Source organism: Mastigoproctus giganteus, chromosome 8, assembly GCF_048544385.1.
Source record: "Mastigoproctus giganteus isolate SK-2022 chromosome 8, ASM4854438v1, whole genome shotgun sequence".
Classification (NCBI taxonomy): domain Eukaryota; kingdom Metazoa; phylum Arthropoda; class Arachnida; order Uropygi; family Thelyphonidae; genus Mastigoproctus; species Mastigoproctus giganteus.
In genome coordinates this window covers 159049855-159063472 of record NC_143582.1, presented here as the reverse complement: position 1 = coordinate 159063472, position 13618 = coordinate 159049855, and the positions used below count along the sequence as shown (strand labels likewise).

The window sequence follows — 13618 nt, the reverse complement described above, 5'->3', positions numbered from 1 at the left end:
ATAATTTTTTTATGCTGATTTCTCAACCCTGCAAGTGCAAAACAATACAGAAAAAATACTTTCATCAAAAAAAAAAGAAAAAGAAAATTTGTTGGCCAGTGTAATTATCTAAGTGAAAAAGATTATAGTCTCTTTGTAAAGGATTGGTAAAGTGAAATTTGCTTTGTTAGTGTAAATAGTTTACAATAGTTTTAAATATTACATTTAAAAATAGTTTTAAATATTATGCCAGTTAATTTTCATATTATTGATTTCTGTTCCTCTTCTTTACTTGTAGGCTGATATTTGGTCACTTGGTTGCACAATTGTTGAAATGGCTACTGGTAAGCCCCCATTTGTAGAAGTAAGTGGCATTTTAACTGAAAACTTTTAACTTTTTGTTTAAAACAAAATTACAATCATTCTCATATGTAACTTATTCCATTAAAAATGATTAGGTTAACATAATAATTTCCCTTAATTATATGCTGATTCCCTTCACTTCAAAGGTGATATCTGTGTAAAGAAAGGAAATTTGGAAATTGTGTTCCAAATTTGGAAATTGTGTTCCTTTCTTTGAAATTCAGTTTCCTCTGGTTTCCATTTTTTAAGAGTGAAGTAATTTTCTTTGGTGATTTTAATGTTTGTAAAACTTCAACTACAGTTTTCAAGTTGTACAAACCTAGCTGATAGAGGTTCTGAGGCTTAAGTGATTACTAGTAACCTTACGCAGCTTGTTTATTTACCTATTAGAATAACTTAAAATAACTGACAATCCTAACCACACACCCAGCACTCATGATCTTTTCCTCATCAACAACCATTTAATCTTAGTGGTCCTCTATATATTTTAGATCAGAAGGGTGGTCTCTTCTCCATGTAGAACCTGTCTTCCATGGCCATTTTAGGCTTGTGTCATTTGGCATTGCAAAAATAAGAAATGGGATGATCCATGTGATTTCTATTACTGTTTTAATTCTTAGATCTTAATGTTTGCTCAGACAGTGAGTGAAATTATTCTTGTGGGGATGAAATCCTTTATTCCTCACCCCACTCTGAAATCTTGTTCTTTATCTAAATCTTGTTTTCCAACTAATGTGTTCAAGGCCACTCAAGATAAGAACATGGTGTGTTACAGAACATGGTGTATAAAAAATCTCCAACTTCATTTTCAACACTAAACTAAAGCTTGCAACAGGTGCATAAAAAGTTATTAATCAAACTGGATATTGAACAGACTAAGAGTCGTAAACTTGATTTTTTTTTTTTTTTTTTTTTGTCTAATGGCCAAAACCTTTGCCCATCAATACGTCTACCTCTGTTAAAACCTAATGGTTCTGTTGTTTTGTTTGTTATTTGGTTTTTAGGAGCATTAGCAACTAAGGCCATATTGCTCCGGATATGCGGTGGTCATTCCCTGACCTTTCCGCATCCTCCGTATTTGGTGGTCACAAGCTCGAACCCCGGTCTAATCAAGAAGCATCTGATATGCACTTCTGCTCCTGCCCACCTGGCTATGGAGGTGCCATGGTTCTGTTGCATTCTCAGCTAAATATAAAGCAGACTTTCAAACATCATACATTTCTCACTTCTTGTACTGATGATTTTAATAAACATCAATGCCTCTCATAATCTTTCAGCAGAAGGATGTTAGAAAAATTCTAAACAATCTTAATACCAAAAAAGCTCCAGGTTGTGATGTTATTACTCCCTGTTCCCAAAACCTGTACCCCTGAAATTGAACCCTTTACACTTTCTTATTGTGCTGGTGATTTTCCTTTTTTGAAAAACACCAATGCAAATTTGCTGAACACAAGCAAATCATGGAATTTTGCTTACATTTTAAGTTAAAAAATGGGTGTCACATCCTTACCTTCCAGTTATTGGCCTATTGCACTTTCTGCTACTCTTTCCATAACAATCCTGCTTTGGAAAGAATAGTGCTTACACTGTCTCCTTGAATCTTCTATCTGATGAGTCATTACCAATTTGGAGGCCCCGAGTGCCAAGTGATAGTGTCCGAGCGATTTTCTCGAGCGATAAAGTGATTTTCTGAGTGATGATTCTGTTTTATTTCCAGTGCTTTTCTTATCCTCAGTTTTTTTGAAGAGGTTTTGTACTTAACAGATTGAGTAAGAACCCAGCAAGGAAAATCACCTTTCTTTTCTTAGTGTATTAATTAATTTTCTCACTAACAAACTAACCTCTCCAGGTGCTTGGTCACTAGGTGGCACTGCTCCTGCCTCCCCGTGGCAGGGCTGGACACCTGAAAGGAAAATAATCCTTTCGGGCAGTGGTGGGATTCAAATAATTTAACAACCGGTTCGCTGCCCTAATGACTGTTCTAAATACAAAAAAACTATATACCGAAAGGTAGTTTATTATTTCATGCAGTTAATACTAAAAAAAAGAACAATAAAAGAGGTCCACAAAACTAGATTGTGTTATAAGAAAGAGTTTTAAAATATTAATGAAAAAATATTAAATAATACCTGACAACAAACAATAAAACTGTTATTTACGATATTTCTATATTACTTCTTGATTGGCGTCCTCACTTGCAATTTTTTTCGCTTTTATTCGAGCATCATCGGCTGAGTGATTTATCCTTAATCATCTTTTCACTGCAGGAGTAGGATCCCATTCCTTTAGAGGTAGCCCTCATGTTTAACATATTGTAAATGGTTTATGCCATATTTTTGTGTATAATATATTAACTAGATATGCTATTTTATATTTTATTACCCTAGACTTGGCGCACGATAGCCTTAGTTGCTGATGCGCCATTAAACTTCCAATAACCAACCAACCAGAGGTAGAGCCGATTAGATTAATAGTCATTGTGTTTGATATATTAGAAACAGTTAGGCTACTTCTCTTCTCTGAACATATTATGTTCATCTTTGAAAAACCCCTTTCCGCTTCTGCTGAACTTACAGCAATTGTTCTGACAATATTTTTTGCTCTTTGAACACTTTTGGGAATTGCATAATTTTGGGAATTTTTTAAAACATATTCCACGAAATCTCAATAATCATTAATATCAATTTGGTAATTAAAAATTTCATTAAATACGAGCAATTGTTCTTCAGCTGCTTTCCATGAAACTAGTACTTCTTCAATATTCCGGTAATCTGGCTCAAAAAAATTGAGAAATTGTAATTTATTCCTATCTTGAAATTGGCTACAACTTGCTTTTAAATGTTCACAATCCATTAGTCTTTTTTTCAAATTCGTTACGATGTTTTCTAAAAGTCTTCCCCGAGGAATCCCGACAAATCAATGATTTTCTACAAATTTTATATTTTTGAAGGTTTCTGAAGTAATTAATTCATCAACTTTTTTTCGTATGGACCCTTTTCCTTTCCAAGCATTTGAAATGATTTAATAGATCTTATCACGAGTTTTCAGCCTTTATTATGTCTATATTTCTTGCTTGCAGTGCATTTGAAAGAAGAGAAATTTCGTTTAAAATATCAATCATCAATGTCAAATCAGTTATAAAATATACATTTTCAAGACGGGTAGCCATACCTAAGTACTTTTTTTTAAAATAAAAATAGTGATGTAGTGCTGGATAAGCACGCCAAACAGCTAGGGTTGACCTTAAACTACAGGCAGTCCATCTTGGGCCCAAAACTCTACCAATCTTTATAATTTCAATTCCAAGTTGTTCGGATATTTTGGAAAGTTCAATTTGGTTCTTATTGGATTGATGAAAAATAGTATATATCTTATCAATAAATATTTTAAAATGATTTACTTGCTTTATATCCCCAGGGACTCACATCTGGTGAGTATGGGCTTGGCACAGCCAGGGTCCTGAGCTGGATATCATCATTCTTCTCTTTCTTGGTGATTCTTTTCTACTCTCTCTCTCTCTCTCTCTCTCTCTCTCTCTCTCTCTCTCTCTCTCTCTCTCTCTCTCTCTCTCTCTCTCTCTCTCTCAGGGTAATAGGGAATTTTTTTTTTTTTTTTTTTTTTGCCTGGTGCAGCATAAGCCTCAGGCTTCCTTGCACCATATGGCTAATAATAATAATAACAATAATTTCCTTTATCGAATCATCTAAAACAAGATGGAGGCGATGATTTAAACAGTGCCATATTATCATGTTTGAAAACTGTTTTGCAATCCTAGTGCTCACTCCACATTTTCTCCAAAGAATAAAGCTGGCACCATCGGAGCAAAATCCTATTAAATTTTTTTCTAGGTAGTTTTTTCTTAGTAAGCCCAACATTATTTAAACTTTCCATAACTGAAGAACATATTGTCTCTGCATCTTGTTTTTCCAATTCAACTAGTTCAACGAAAATTGTTGATGTAACTGAATCCAAGGCCAATTCTAATACAACAAATTCTGATTTTGGTTTCTTATTGAAAAAATCTGTCAAACTCTGTTGCCTTTTCATCCTTTTAAGGGCTACTGAAAAAAATTTTAAAAATGTTTTATTTTAATATATTATAGAGCAGGAGCAGATATGTGCCTATATATTGGAATATTTTTACTGGTTCTTTCCACGTGTGGTCATAGCATAAACTTTTATAAACAAAGCACTATGCTTATACCATTGATAAACATCAGTCAGAATATACATTTTCTTCATTTAATCGATACTAAACAAAAATTTCTTGCTGAATTAATAAATGGTATAGGCTATGCAGATTAAATACCAGGCACCCACCTTAGAGAGAACCCTGATCACAAGTGTCATTTTAACAACCCCCAAACTCAACAAAAAATTAGGTATTGGTTCTGCCGAACCGGTGCGAACCGGCTGAATCCCACCACTGCTTTCGGGGCAAAAGGGAGCAAAAATGGACTTTACAAACCAGGTCTCATTGGACCAAACTGAACACAATTGGCAGCAACATGATCCAAACCTATCTACTGCCAAGAGACAAAAGAAAGATGTGATCCAGACCACCTCTCCACTCTTTCTAATTTTACATTCCTTATTAGACCAGCCAGTTAGTAAACTTTCTCCCTTTGTAATACAAGGTGTCTAGAACATGTAGTTGGTCCACCGAAAATGGTTCGTCGCTTGAAATCAGATGACTTGCTTATAGAACCGACAAAACAACAACAACATTTGGTAGAATTCCCATCAGTCAATCCACATGCCACTTTAAATACATCAAAAGGGGTTATCATGGAATGGGACCTCCTAAACAGCTCTGAAGAAGAAATCGTACAAGAGATAGAAAACCAGAATGTCATACATGCCAAAAGAATCCTTATTAAAAAGGATGGAAACCTGATACCAACCCGCACTGTCATACTTACTTTCAGTACTCCAACTCTACCATCATCAGTCAAAGTAGGATACCTGAATTGCCAGATAAAGCCATGGCAAACCAATAGAGCAAAAAATAGATTGATATTAAAGGCATAAATGCAAATAGTGGATAGGGGGAAAGGAAGCAAGACAAAGTATTGTAGATGTTACACTCCAAATAATTTATTGGCCTCTTGGTCCTCCGACAAGATGGGGCATAATGGTCAGTCTATTTTTGTTTATTTAGATTCATTTTGTATTGTAGTTGGTTTCTGACTCTGTTAATAGCGATATTTCATGCAATTTGAACCTGTGCTGCTGTGAGCGCCATTAAATTTCGTTTAATTTGATTTTTTATTCTAAATTATTTGGATGAAAACCCGTCTTAACTTAACTTCTCCCATTAACTTCTACCATTGTTTTCCATTTTACTACTTCCCCCCCCTCCCCCCACTGTTTGCATTTACGCTTTTAATTTCAACCTAAATGACACATTTTTCACTCTATTGTTTTGCCATACTGCTGGCTTAAGTTTTATTATTACTATTATTTTTCCTGTTTTTTATATATATATATACAGTGAAACTTCCCTTTAACGGACAGCCATGGGGAACGAATATGTGTTCGTTAGAGAGAAGTGTCCGCTAACAAGAAGTCTGAGGGAGAAAAAAAAAAAAAAGAAAGAAAGAAAAATCGTTAAACGTAAAATTAAATTAAAATATATACAGATTTTGAACAATATTTTTGTAAATAATATACAATTACATACACAAGAGATAAAGTAAAATCGTTAAACGTTTAATGTAAAATTAAATTAAATTATATACAGATTTTGCACAATATTTTTGTAAATAATATACATACAATTGTGCTATGCATATTATGACTTTATCTTAAGAAAAATACATTCAGTAATCACTTATTTTCTTCTGCACCTTCTTCCGGCTGATAATTTTGTTTTTAACATTTGTTTGGAGTGACGAAACCATCGAAAGTCCTTCATTATCTTCTTCAGTGGCGAAAAACATTTTTAAACGATTGATTTGTATGAGTGCTTCTTCTATTTTCATCGGTGGTTCGTCGTTAATATGTTCTTCGACAGAATGACCTCCTTCCGTTTCTTCATCCTCATGAGGAACTTCTAGAAAAATATCGATGATAATGTCATTGAAATCTAGAGCACCATCTTCTGTAGTGAGGTTCGAGTCTATATCTTTGTAGCCAGGGTCACTTGTAGCTGAAGTATCGTACATTATCAATAGATATTGAAGTTCTGGTTCTTCTTGGTGCTCCACATTGCTGTTCACAACTTCAATTTTTGCGTTTGAGAAGCCAGACTTTACAAAACAGTTCACGACAGTTTGTTTTCTAATTGCGTTTACTGAAGAGGAAATCCATTGAATTGCATCTAGGATGCTGATTTTCTGTGCAAGGTCACTCGCACATATTACATCGTTCATGTTTGCAATGAGATGTCTTAAAACACGTTTTCTGTAGTGAAGTTTAAATTTTTTTATTATCCCTTGATCAAGGGCTGACACTCTGCAGATGTGTTTGGTGGCAGAAAAACGATTTGAATGTTGGACAATTCAATGTGCGGGTGAGATGCAGCATTATCCATGATTTTTCTGTTTTGACGAATCAAGTTTTGGTTAAAGTGACTTATCCATTCGCTCATGATATCTCGTGTCATCCACGCTTTTTTATTAGAGTTCCAGTCAATTTTCAAAAAGCCGACCGGGCTAGCCGAGTGGGTAAAGTACCTGCCCGGCAACCCAAAGGTCGCGGGTTCGACTCCCGCCTCGGGCTTGGATAAAAGTACTGCAAAAACCTTGGGAGGTGCAATATGGCCACAGAAGCCGATGCGCCAACAACTACCAAATCAAAAAAAAAAAAAAAAAAAAAAACTTTCAAAAGATTCAACTTTATGCCCTTGAAACAACGAAGATTTTGTGGTTTTCCTATAACAAGAGGTTGTTCAAAGTCTCCCAGCATATTTGTACACAATAGTACAGTCAAGCGTTCCTTAGAAATTTTTCCGTCCTGGCACTTTTCGTTTTTTAGACTCATTGTTTTTTCAGGAAGAGCTTTAAAAAACAACCCTGTTTCGTCACAGTTGTAAATATCCTTATCTTCAAAATCACGACATAAATCTTCCAATTTGACGGTCCACTATGTTACAACCTCAGTATCAACAGATCCACCTCACCACTTACGGTTTTCCAAGAAAGTTTATGCCAAGTTTTGAACTTGTCTAGCCATCCCACAGAAGCTTTGAACTCATTTACTCCCATAGATTTCGCAACCTCCAAAGCATTTTCCCTAATAATAGGCCCATTAATGGGAATTTTTTTTAGCACATTCGCGACAAAACCACTCATACGTAACATTGTCAATTTGAAGTCCAACAGTTTTCGGGAATGATTTTTGAACCTGATCATTTCCGTGTTGCCAAAATTGTTTGAGCAGTTCATTTTTTTTCTTTAGGATGTCGCTTACCTGCGTCTTTCCGATTTTGAATTTTGCAGCGAGATTGCGAACACTATTTTTTTACCGATCATACGCATTAATGAGTTCGACTTTGTCTTTTAAAGTTAAATGTTTACGAGAAGACATTGTGCACTTCACACGACACTGAACAAAACTGAAAACTGAAACTCAAAATACGAAAGGCCGACAAAATGCCCCCCCCCCCGCGCACACACCGAATTCATCAGAAGTATTACACGTGCCTTAAAATTCTTGAAAAAGGGTTTAGAACCGCGACGTAAACATTTATAAAATTTAGAGAATCGGAAATAGAAAATAAACACACGATTGAGGCAATACGTGGAAGAAACGTTCCTAGAAAAAGGGGCGTCAGCTCACCCGCTGTCCGTTATGGGGAGATCAAATGAAATGCTAATCTAAACGAAACAGTGCAGATTGCCTGTCCGCGTCCGTTACAGAGAATGTCCGCTAGACAGAAGCTGCAAACACGTTAAAACCAATGGAGGCGAGTTGGGGAATTTGGAAATGTCCGTTGTAGAGAGATGTCCGTTAATGAGAGGTGTCCATTAGGAGAAGTTTCACTGTATATATATATATATATATATATAATTGAAACAAATCTTGAACCAGCAGTTCAAGAAATGGAGCAAAGGTATATAAATGAAGAATGATTGTATGTAAAATAATTTGAATTTAACAGAAACTGATTAAGGTCATTGAATAAACAATTAAATTTTACATCAGACTGTGATATCTGAGGATATAGAATACGGAGTATTATAAATATATATGAAAAAAAAAAAAAATATATATATATATATATATATATATATATATATGCAAATTAGAAATAAAAGTGGAAAACAGGTTATCTATTACTGGAAGGAGAAAGGTATGTATACTCTAAGCTATAAATAAAAGAGAAGCGACAAAAAAAATTATAATAATGAAATAACAAATATTACTAAAATTGTTATTATTACTAATTATCATATAAGAATACATTGAATGGTATCACCATTCAGTATATCTGAACAAAAGATTTTGGGTTATATCTTGTTGCGCATGAAAGCAAGTTTACTTTATAGATGTTGGGATGCAAAACACAGAAATAGTGCTTAAAGTGGCCAATTGGCTCTTGTTTTTGAAAAAAGTAGTTTTTATATTTATATAAGGTATTTTTTATTTATATGGCAGTAAGATGTAGCTATGAACTTAACTGTATCAAACACGGGACTTTTTGTCGTTTGTATTCAGTTTTGGGAGCATCCAATGGTGAGCTGTGAATATTTTAACAATGGGATCACAGTTTTGCCGACTTTTTGATATGAAACATCCTTGGGGGTTCCTGCTGAGTAAATCTAATCGGTCACGGAAGTGAAGTCATCTGTAGCTTTCGCTAGAGGTGCTTCCCTTGTTCACACTACTAGGCTGTGCCAAGCACTCACCAGTAGTGTGATTAGAGTGCATGACACATTTTTCATGACCAGTATCTCGTGTCAGTCTGGTCATCATAACCCCCCACCCCCTTTACGATGATAACTGGATACAATAGTGTCTCGAGTTCTAACTTTTTAGAATTTTTGAATAGTAAGACATCACAATCATACTTTTTATTATTATTATTATTATTATTATTATAATTAGCCATATGGTGCAAGGAAGCCTTGAGGCTTTTACTGCACCAGCCAAAAAAAAAAAAAAAAAGTTACCCTGCGTCAGAAGTAGAAGGGAATCACCAATAAAGAGAAAAATGATGATGATATCCAGCTAAGGACCCTGGGTGTGCCAAGCCCATACTTACCAGATGTGAGCCCCTGGGGATAACTTCCTGAAGTAAGTATGATTGCAACAATACGGCATATAACTGCAACAACACAAATATTTGTTAACAATTTATTTTTTCGTCTCGCATTTTCATAACATTCCATTGTTAAGTGGCGCTCTGTAGCCAGGTGGGAAGGAGCAGCAGTGTGTAGCACACGCTTCTTGATTAGACTGGGGTTCGAGCCTGTCACCACCAAATATGGATGATGAGGAAAGGTCAGGGAATGACCACCCCATATCCTGGAGCAATATGGCCTTAGTTGCTAATGCTCCTAAAATAAACCAAAAAAAAAAAAAAAAAACATTGTTAAGTGCCCCTGATAGCCTCAAATCGCTAGTCGGGTACTTATGTGTGTCTTTGTAAGTATTAAATAAGGATCCAAGTTTATTGTAAGCTGAAAAAATGAGGGAGATATCTGTGCCTATAAATACTTGGCGGAACTGTCCTGCACATTCGCTATGTTAAGGGAGGATGATGCGTGTATTTGCCTTAGTAGTGGGTTTGGGTGGGTTGTTAATTTTACTTTTGGTGGCAGAAATGGTATGTTGGGTTGGGTAGTTCCTAGCTATACTTAATACTTACAAAGACACACATAAGTACCCGACTAGCGATTTGAACAATATAATTTATCTGATCAAATGTCAACCAAACTGTGATGCCTGCTGTATTGGTAGTACTACAACAAAGTTTGGTTCTACCAAAACCTGTAATACTCGCGCATACTACCACTACACTCCCCTAATCGATTCCGCTATCACTATTATTAAACTTAAAACCAGCCACAAAACTCTTCAATATGAAGCTCTCATTATTGAATGGTTCCGACACCATTCTAATCTCCATGTTATAAATGCGAAACTCCCCTTTAATCTTTCCCCGGCTTGGAATCTCTCACATTTGAGATTCTCACATGTTCCAAAGAGCATCACGAGAGTATAGATAATTCTTTAAATACAGCACTCATTTACTCTCCACTTAACTTCGCCAACTGAAGACATTATAACTTAACGAAAGTCCATCGTTATGACTATTAGCATTATAAATTTTTTTCACTTAAGTTCTAGATTAACTACTTTCTACCTTATGACAACCAGGGACAGAGTGGTGCACTTCAGCTTCCTTGCACTTATCTTTAATTCCGCTAAATTAACTAATTTTTTATTTCCCTTAAAGTTAGCCATCAGTCTCTTCATAAAACTATTGCAGATTACATTCAAGGTGAGTACTGTACATTAAGCATTTGCTATTTAATACTTAGTCTATTATCATGATATTATAAGAATTCTATAACTTTTATATCTGCAATATGTTTAATTGTCACAATATTATTCATTACACTGAAAGCTCACTCAGCTTCAGCACTGCTAATCACAATGGTTTCAAAGATATTTCTGACTTTCTTAATTGAAAAGGGAATTTCACTCAATTCTAAAGATATTTTGTCTTCGACAAAATCTCTAAAATCATTAATTTTTATTTCATATTTTATCATAAAACTTAAATTTCTTATTTGTTTTTCACCATCTTACCATGGAGATGAAAGTTCTTTCATATTCCACGATTCTGGGTAGCATATGTTTGAAATTTCTTTCAATTCCTCATCATCAATAGTATCATTATATATTCTTTATTGAATTTAAATTACTCTTGTTGCATTAATAACTTGTCACAAGGTAATTTTTTAAATGTGTTCTTACTTTCGATTTTGATTCCTTTAAATTCTTTCACCTTCTCAATTTTAGCTTCATAATTTCCTTCAGAATTTTTCAAATTAGCGATAGCATTAATAGAATAATTAATTTATCTGCTTTTACTATAACTTTGGGGATTGGTGATATAGTGATGCTGCGATCATAAGTGCTAAAGCTTTAAGAAATTCCAGATTGAAAAGTCGGTTTGATAATCCAGAATATTTAACTTTCTGATTGAAAATGTTTGCACAAAACAGGACAATTCTTCCAACCCTCCGCAAGCCACAAGCTGCCCATCATGACCCGAGCGCACAACCGATCTTTATAGTTTCCACATCAAGTTCTTTAGCAATAAGCATTGATTTTTTGGGGATTGGTGATATAATGTATGCAGTTTTTTTTTAGTTTTTTTTTATTATTATTGCCTGTATGCCATTATATTTTGGAACGTTTTATTCACAGTGAATGTCTCGACGCAGTTTCCAAATATGCCTACATTTCACATCAGAAATTTTACTTAATATCTTAGTTGCCTCTTCCCCCCCCCCTTCGACATCACTACCGTCACTAGTTCTTTGAATACTGCACAAAATATCAGAATCATTTGGATATTCTGCTGCTGTAACCATGTAAACATAGACAGCAGAAATTTACTGGAAGGCGTGGATCAGTTACTTCTCCGAAAAACATAACTTCTTGTTGGAGTAGAGGGAAACCATAACACAGGTTGATGAGAGGCTATTACCCATGTTGGGAGTCTTCTTTATCCTCTGACTGGATATGGAAAGCATATTAACTAGCGCAACTTCTTGGAATGTGGCTGCATAGCTTTTATGGCCACAACTAAAACAGTAATTCTAGAACAGTAATCCCTTTCACACGCTTTCGAATTACCTAAATTGCCTAGAGGCCAGAGTTGAGAATGCATATAAAGTTCTCTCGTAATCCGTAAGTTCTACGGAAACTGTTTTAAATCTAATTACCAATGAGAATTCAAAAAAAATTCCTCTTGGTAATTAGATTTAAAACAATTTCCGTGCTTAGTACCGTGCTTGGATTTGAGGTTGAGAAGATATTTTTTGACATTAGACTTGAACTTCTGTAGACTGTAATTTTCAGGAAAGAAATATGAAGGAAGGTTGTTCCAGAAAATGGCAGTTGAATGAATAAACGAGGAAGATGAAAAGTTGGTTCTGTGAGTTTGATATTGGACAGTAAATAGATGTTGGCACTTGTTCGGACTGTTTTGAAAGAGAGAGCAGGAATTATAGAAGCCAATTCAGAAGAACAGTGCCCATGAAAGTATCTGTAGAAAAGGCATGCAGCAGAAACAGTACATCTATGAGACAGCAAGTGGAGAGACTCTATTAGAGAGGAGTCATTAATTAACCTAACTGCCCTCTTCTGAATGGAATCTAGAAGCCTGGGAGAGGTTTTGGGGGCACCGCCCCAGATGTGGGAACAATATTCCCTGGTAGGGCGGATTTGCGATTTGTACAGAGTGAACAGCTGTTTGAAAGAAAAGTAACACTGAGAGCGAAAGAAAAAACCAAGTTTTTTAGATGCAGAGGAGGGAATATTTGTAATGTGCTTGTGCCAAGAGAGATTAGAAGTGAGGATAATCTCCAAAAGAGATATATCATCTTGCCTAGAAATCGGAGTGTCACCAAAGATAAGCATAGAAGCAGAAGAATCCTTTTTGTGAGATATAAGACAAGACTGAGTTTTAGAAGGATTGAACTCGACTAAGTTATCTTTGCACCACTAGAGATCGACCTGGAGATCGGCATTTAAGGAATTGGTAGCAGATATTCAAGAAGTTTAAGCTGATTGAGCAGGGCAAGATTTTTCAAACTGGAAAGTGGAATGCAATGTGCTGTCATCAGCAAAACTATGGATAGAATTTGCAGTCAATGGAAGAAGGTCATTAATATACAAGAGGGAAAAGAGTGGGTGAAAGAACTGAACTTTGGGGGACACCAGCATTAGTGGAGAAGTTAGAAGACAGAGAGCCATCTACCATCACCCTCAGTGAACGATCAGAGAGAAAACTGGATAGCGAATTACAAAAAAAAGTTGGCAAACCATAAGATGGACGCTTGTTTAGAAAACCTTTATGCCAAACACAATTGTAAGCCTTTGAGATGTCAAGAGCAGCTGCTTGTGTTTCACTGAACTTTTCCATTGAATGGGTAACCATAAATGGGTAACGTAAGCTAGAATGGGTAACGTAAGCTAGCTTGACCATAAATGGGTAACGTAAGCTAGAATATCACCAGTGGATTGACACTGACGGAATCCATACTGGCGATGGTTGATCATACGGAAGGTTTCTAGGTAGTATAAAGAGTTG

The 13618-nt window shown here is 35.4% G+C and overlaps 1 protein-coding gene across 6 annotated transcripts in view; it reads left to right on the top strand.

Annotated features, from left to right (window-relative positions):
• Ask1 (apoptotic signal-regulating kinase 1) overlaps positions 1 to 13618 on the top strand; it is an 843483-nt gene that overhangs the window by 448813 nt on the left and 381052 nt on the right. For all 6 annotated transcript variants that reach the window (XM_090379009.1, XM_090379010.1, XM_090379014.1 and 3 more), the window contains one exon: positions 278 to 343. In XM_090379009.1, the coding sequence (XP_090235135.1) occupies positions 278 to 343 (66 nt within the window). The remainder of the gene's footprint in view (positions 1 to 277; positions 344 to 13618) is intronic.